This window comes from Triticum dicoccoides, chromosome 1A, assembly GCF_002162155.2.
Source record: "Triticum dicoccoides isolate Atlit2015 ecotype Zavitan chromosome 1A, WEW_v2.0, whole genome shotgun sequence".
NCBI lineage: Eukaryota > Viridiplantae > Streptophyta > Magnoliopsida > Poales > Poaceae > Triticum > Triticum dicoccoides.
Window position 1 is genome coordinate 451,407,701 of NC_041380.1, and position 7,706 is coordinate 451,415,406.

Here is a 7,706-nt window from a genome sequence, read left to right on the forward strand (position 1 = left end):
GCTATATCTTCACCAAGTAACGGGTTCTAATTCCTCACTTTTCTTTCTATAATCTACTAAACTTCAAAGAATTTCCCCTTCCTCATTCTCTGTGATGGTAGCGAAGACACCATATTACCTTTTATTCCGTTTCGCTGCTTAGATTTTCACTAAAGTGTTGTATTCTCTTCACTCTGTGAAGACTTTGACCCTGGTTAACTTATTAGATTCACTCACAACACCTTAGCATATTTCTCTTCAGTTACTGTGATTAAGATGTTTTCCAATGTGTTGTTTACTTCGTAGTTTTTTTTGCATGCCCATCCGTTATCTAGTTCTTCTACTAGATTTCATTAGAATTGATATAATGCTTTGATGTTGTTCTTCAGTTTACCGAAGCTTTTTATTTTTCTAAAGAATTTATTAAAATTTACGTTCACCCCATCGACTCGATAGCTTTGATACCACAACTAGCCCACATGACTCGCAGCTGAAGAGCGACAAAACTATGACAATGATCAGAACGGTGGGGCAATTTTGGTCTTAGCAAATGAGCCCCAAAGACTAGAGTGATCCGCTATTTTTTTACTAAAACACATCTACAAAAAAATACAGTCTATAAAAGGGAAAAAAATAAGCGAATGTAAACATATCATAATGCCGTGGAAAATCAATGGTTGGATGGGACTTATACTTCCCCGGAGAATAAAATGTTCTATAAAAAGCCTTGGCGAGACCCAAAAATGTATATACGATATTATATGAGGGGAAATAATATTGAATGCAAATGTAGATCAGATACAATAAATGTACAATCATGAAGCATCAATTAAGTCATCCAGATAATATGTCTTGCCCGGACAGATCTTCCGTCAATATTTTCTGTACTACTTGTTTGTTATGCCTGTATATGATCGATTAATATGCTTTTCATTGCTATTTTGTGGATACACACGTGCAACACTCACTTTCACCTTTGGAGATGCCCTACGCACGCTGGGGTGAACATCCACAATTTGCCCATCAAACACATTGGGCAGTAACACATTTGCGTGAACATCCTCAGCATCACCCAACATGCGATACACAATAAGCCTAATGTCACTTTTGTGGCATTTGCATTTCCAATTTATAGATTCAGGATGCAAAAAGTCACTTTGGAACCCAGGTGCATTGGAGCCCTATTTTTTAAACTATGCCAAAATGCTATTTTGAAGTTTCAATTTTTTTTGAAAACAAATCCACATGTTTATATGAATTTATATTACACATGTGTAAATTTTGATGATGAAATAAGTAACCATGTGAGTTGCACAAAAATGACAAAATCATGATTTTGGAAAGATGAACAGTGCATGCATTATTCACTATTTTGATATCCCATTTTGTCATTTTTGTATAGGTCACATATTTACGTATTTCATCACCAAACTTTACACATGTGTAACATACATCCATATGATCACGTAGAATTTTTTTCAGATTTTTTTGAAAACTTAAATGTGATTTTCAAAGTATTTAAAATAAAATCCTACAATACACTCAAGTTTCAAAAATCCACTCTCATTCAGGATGCCCATAACTGGCGAACATTCGCCAGAGAGGGTGGCATTTGCGAATGTTTGCCTGACAATTTGCAAATGTTTGTCAGCTAGTATTACCGTAGATCTATACAGTTATTATTGCCATCCTGATAAATAATACGTGACATTCACAAATCTCAAAGCATCCCTATCCCCACTTAAAATCAGGAGGAAAAGAGATTAGATGCTTTGTGATTTGTAAATGTCATATATCATTCATCAGAACGGGTCTCACCTGCTAACCGTCCTAACCGTGAGACCCGATCTCATATAATTTTTTTTCCAGATATTGCTACTGCTCCAAAAATGGCTCATGAGTCATGACAAGCACCATCGCGGCCAAGTGCGAGCATCACTGCATTCTCCGTCGGCTCGGGTTTCATCCGCAAAATCCCCCCAAAACCCCGACCGCACGCTCGCTCACCGGCGAAGCTCGTGACTCCTCCGTGTGATGGCCGCCGCGGCGCCCGCGCTTCCCACCTTCCTCCGGCCGCGGCTGCCCCCGCCTTTCCCCTCCTCCACGCCGCCTCTCCACCGTCGCCGCCCCGCTCCGTCTCGTCTGCACCCTGCCCGGCCCGCCGCGCCCCTCTCCCCCGTCTCAGGTGCGAGACCTCGAATAATCTCGGCCCCGCCTCTCTTACGAAATTCGCTTCAGCTTTCTTCCACTTCCCGCTGCAGCTGTGGAGAAGACCAAGGGTGCCGCCGCGGCAGCCGACGAGGTCCAGCTGGAGGGGATGCCTTCCGAGTTCTACGATGAGGTATGGCGAGTAGAGTAGTTCTCAGAGGCATTTCGCCGTGCAGGTTCCGGGCAAGCATGAGCTGCTCTTATCGCACACGGAGCGCGTACTTGTGGTTATAATAAACTCTGCCCCTTTGGCGGGTCGATGGGATTTGGTCCTTTTATATGTATATACACAGCTATATTGACCTTTTGCTTGGGACATTAGTTATATCTGCAATTCCACAATGAAATTTCTTCTATGTCCCGCAATTAGCCAATCCTGTTATTAATCCCATTTGCAAGGTCCTGGACTAGCACATCTGTGTGTTTTGGGGAGTGGGCAGCGGTGCTTTGTACCGCACAATAATAGTTTTAATAAGTCCTACAATCTCTGGCTGTTCATTTGGAACAACAAGAATGACAAATCAGCATCATTAGGGTACTGGATATGCATTGTCGATGGTCCTTCCGTATCGTTTTCTGATCATACTTTTTTTTCCTATTCTCTAGCTTATATAGAATCATCACGAGGGGATTCACCCACACATGACTCAGCCTACTTTGAGCTGACATGGAATTGTGACATGCTATTTGTATCGGAGCCACACATCTCTATTCACCCCAAAGTGATGAGTTGAACACACGAATACCCTTGCTACATTTAGCTGCAAAACTGTCGTGAGCAATTAACTGGTCTGTTGGGAGCATAATTTATGTTGTTTGTTTTCTTCTGTTATTTCGCTTACCTTTGAAAATTGGTATTATCTCTCCTAACATCTTGCAATGAGCATACATCTCCGTCTGATTCACATATTCAATCATCATTGCTGTTAATCTCAGTTCATTGTCTAGACTTATATGAGTTTTTTTGTGCGTGTGTTTGGGGATAGGTGGGTGGGTGAGTGGGTGCGGGGATTATACTTATGTGAGTTGAGCTTTCACATCCATGGTTTTACAATTTTACTTAACTTCAGCAGCAAAAAGAATTCTGTAACTTGTGCACCATCTGTACTTCCACTTGCAGGAGTGGCAAGCCAATCAGCGGGAGAGGACTAAGGAATGGCATGCATATCGTCAGAAAGAGGAAGCCGAGGAGGAAGCAAAATCAAGTGAATACCGAGAGATTGGGATGCGTATGAAAGCATACCCACAGGAAGAAGTTTGTAAAGCTAGGGTTTTAGTTTCAAGTTTCATAAGAGCTGGTGAAGATGTTGAGAAGGTATATCAGTTCTTCATTTGGACTCTTACAAATTTAAACCCTACTGCTATGCCCTGTTTCTCTCCCTTCCTTTTTTCTGGACCAACAATTAAGGGAACTACACAAAATACATTAACAGATGGGAAAATTGTGATCCAACAGAGCAAATTCATGATTTATGGATCTTAACCAAGTGTTACAGGTTTAGACACTACTTTATAACTGGTAAGTCTGGAAGGAAAATGCATTTACACGAGTTATTTAAATCCAAAAGGACGAAGCACCCACTCTTGAGTCTGGACTTTTGGTCAAGTTCAGTAACCTAGAAAATATTTTGATGTTAGGAGTGATCGTAATATGAGTATGTAGCTGTATCTAATAACATATTGAGGATTAACTACTGCTACTCACACCTGTGTCTGTGACGCTCTAGCACGTGCATTCAGTGGCATGCTCCATCCAAGTTTAATTGTCATATTTGTTTATATGGAAATTCGAACACCGTTAAAACAAAATCATGGAAAAGGAAGTTCGAAGTTATGTTTCCTAAATTTATTAAATTAAGTATATGTGCCGAAGCCAACTGTCAAAAACTTATTTTATGAAATATTTGATTTAATTTGCATTGTACATCTATATGCAGGTAATTGAGAAGGCAGCTGAAAGAGGAGAGCTTACCGAGCTTGTTCTCATGGTCATTTGGAATCGACTTGATGTTGCTCGGCGTGATGTATGTAAAAGCTCTGTTCTAAGTCATGTTACCTATAGGTCCTATGGATTGTTTATTTTTATGTACAGTTCACGTCCTATCAGTTAGAATAGAACTTCAAGCTTGTAGCCTTCTACTGTGTGATACAGGGTCCTATAGTATGTTGGTAATTGAACTTTTGTTATCAAAAGTATTCGTTGCTTTATGCTTTGTTAGTTCACTACTTCCATGCCGCGGGTAAAGAAAAAACTATGTACTTCTTCTGATCCAAATTAATTGTCGCAGCTTTAGTACAACTTTATACTAAGGTTGCACTAAAGCTGCAACAATTAATATGGATCAGAGGGAGTACAAATATCTTAAAAGGAACTACCCATAAACAAACCCGTCGAAGGTGCCTGTAGAACCATTTGATTGAGTAAAAGTGGATTTGAGATTGCATAATACTAAAGCGTGCAGTCATTCTTCTTTGAAGAATTTTTCAAGAAATTGAAACACCTGAGGGAGCTCCCACAATCTTAGTATCTCATATATAGTTTTGTCATTGTTTTTGTCTCTTTGTGTTAATCTGTTTAGCATTATGTCGGCATTGATTTGAATTGCTAGAGCATGTCCATTGCATTGGCATCTCATTGTAAGACACGGTTTCCTTCGTTTCATGGTCTTTATCTTCCTTTCTCGATTGTTCAACGTTTGATCTTTATTTATTTATTTTGACTTGTCCTCATTGCAGAAATGTATCCGAGAAGTTCCCTTGATTGTAAATTGCAAAGTTGGTATATATTTGTTTATCTGACCTTCTATTCTACCTGCAGGATGAGAAAGATGCCATCAGAAGCCTTGATCTCTTGTACAGAAGGGTAGAGGTAAGTGGAATATCTGTTCTGTATCTTATCTAGATGAGTTTCATTAAGCATTATTATTAGAGGTTTCTGCCCACAAGTGTTGATTATTTAAATTTTCCCTGTTTTTAACGGTCTCGTTAGTTTGCAACTTTCTAATCAGAAATTGAAACTTTAATGCAGACTGAGATTTTAAGAAGTGAAGCAACTCCCGCCATGAGATTACTTGATGAACTTCTGAATATTCATGATGGCTCTGACGATGACAAATGGCTCAAGGCATGTAGAAAGCACATGATTGAAGTTTTTCCAAGAGAGGACCCATTCACCATGGTCTTTCCTCCTGGGTTCGACATGGAAAAAGTATGTTAGTTGTACACAAGGCCCCCTTTTCTTGATGAAACTGGCCGTATTTGAATTGACGACACTCGGGTGTGATAATTTATGAAAGAGAAAATTAAAAAAGCGTCTTACTTACATGGATAGTCCTCCTAGTTAGTCACTCAGCCATGTTTAAAATTAATGGAATCCCGTAACGTATGAGCCATCCTATTAATGCCAGTTAACATAGCTTTGCCAAGCTGTTGTACATCTAATAAACCATTGACACCTAAAAATGCATGTTCCCTTAAAGCAAATTTTACATGAAAAAGAACATAAAGTATTGCAGGGCAATGATATTATTATCACACCTCTCATGGTAAATTGACTCCAAAGATCACCAGTTGTCCTGTTATCAGTTCATACTTTTAAACTTACCATTCCCTAATTGGATTCTGAATTTCCTGCTCAAATTACTTCTCTATATCATCATGGTTCTTAGAAGGGGAGCCTTGGCGCAGTGGTAAAGCTGCTGCCTTGTGACCATGAGGTCATGGGTTCAAGTCCTGGAAACAGCCTCTTACAGAAATGTAGGGAAAGGCTGCGTACTATAGACCCAAAGTGGTCGGACCCTTCCCTGGACCCTGCGCAAGCGGGAGCTACATGCACCAGGTTGCTCTTTTTTATCATCATGGTTCTTAGATGCTGCAGAAAAATTCTGAAATTTAAGTTTTTCGTCGTTTTTCTTTTCAGTATGATGGGCAGATCAAGCTGCCTCCCCAGGACGATGACGTGCTTCTGAGAGTTGACTTTGTGAGGGAAGTCGATGAGTTGCTGAAAGAAGTTGAAGCTGAGCAAGAAAAGAGTAAGCTGCAAACTGGATACGACCCAGAGTCTGTTGCGACCATGTTGAAACAGCAAGAGAAGCTGCGGACTATATGTCAAGTGGAAGCTCTCTTGGAGTTGGCAGCCACCCTGAAATGGTGAGGACTGAACAGTATCGTTTACTCTCTTGTGCGTAGACCCTAGAAGGCATCGACTTGCCCGGATGATTTCACTAGATCAGCGCTTGCAAGCTGTTTCTTTGTGGTTTCTGCTAGTTAGAGCTTAGAAACTGTTAACTATTCATAGTAGAGACATGCCATTCCGCTTCTGCAAAAAAGAAAAATGCATACATTATATGCGTGGAGATACGTAGTGATGTACATTTGCACCATTGATAGTGGGTTCCTTGCAACTGGATATATCTGCACTGGTGGCTGCCGCACTCATGGCGGCAAAGGTAGGAGGGCATTCCGGTGCTTGTAATGCGAGCTAGTACAAGCCAGCAAGCTCTGTGTCTGTATGACCAGAAAAAAGGGCAAATTGCTGGCCTTCTAAAGTTCTCAATTGGCTTTATAATTTGTAAATCTGATCTTCAAACTGAAAAATGAGGAGTCGTCATGGGAAAACCCCTGAGTAAGGCACTGCACATTGCAAGAACTTGTAAAAGTAATTGCAGTTTTGCATCTTTTTGGAAATCTCATAAGCTAGGACACTGTACATCCATTAAGCATGGTATGTGCTCCATGTGCTTACTGACCCTGATCGTGCAATGCTTGAGTTGCTGCACATGCACACCATTCTCCTGGCATTGCAAGTTAAAAGGCAACACAGTGAGGTTGCTGGCGAGCAATACTGAGTTTACCGAAGGAATGCAATAGCTCCCACCGCCTGAGGCTAACTAGCTAGACCAAGGTTCGGGAGATATGAGCGACAGTAGATCTAGGCAGCCGGTGATCGTCGGAAGACGTCATTTAGGCTTGGGATACATCTGGAATACGAGTCTGCCAAATTCTGAAGCTGTTGCTTTCATGGCTGCCCTGTCAATTTACACGTTGTTGCAACTTGCAATGCCGTTGGATCTTCGTATATGCGCGAAACCAAGTCGGCTCCATTATTCTCTAGGCTCGCCACTGGTAGTCTGGTACTTGCATTTTTGTTGTTAGCGCCTTAGCGGTGTCAGCATGATTTTGGCATCCTTCTCTGCTACTAGTCTTGCTCTTCTCAGATGTTGCGGACAAGGTGCAAACAACGTCAGTTTTACATCTCTTAGGACCATCAACTTGGCTGTTCCATGGAAGTTGCTTCACCACTGCAAAGATCCGTGGAGGGCAATAGTATTGAGAGCCGCTCAACTGTGAGACCTAGAATAGCAACTCTCATACGAAAACTCACCGGAGAAGGGGATGGCTAGATGCAGTCACCGCACCACTATGAGTCCAATGAGACGAGCCACACTCATAAATTAAACCTGAGTTCTTTTTCTTAGAAAATTGGAGAGCGCATATACCGCATTAACCAAAAAAAAACT

The 7,706-nt window shown here is 41.0% G+C and overlaps 1 protein-coding gene across 1 annotated transcript; it reads left to right on the forward strand.

Annotated features, from left to right (window-relative positions):
* The first annotated feature begins 1,910 nt into the window (after window positions 1–1,910).
* LOC119278164 (protein PALE CRESS, chloroplastic-like) lies at window positions 1,911–6,734 on the forward strand. The gene is made up of 7 exons (XM_037559518.1): window positions 1,911–2,164; window positions 2,241–2,320; window positions 3,308–3,502; window positions 4,125–4,211; window positions 5,006–5,056; window positions 5,216–5,395; window positions 6,107–6,734. The coding sequence occupies exons 1-7, from the start codon at window positions 2,014–2,016 to the stop codon at window positions 6,338–6,340; spliced, it is 978 nt and encodes a 325-aa protein (XP_037415415.1). The 5' UTR covers window positions 1,911–2,013; the 3' UTR covers window positions 6,341–6,734.
* Window positions 6,735–7,706: the final 972 nt, after the last annotated feature.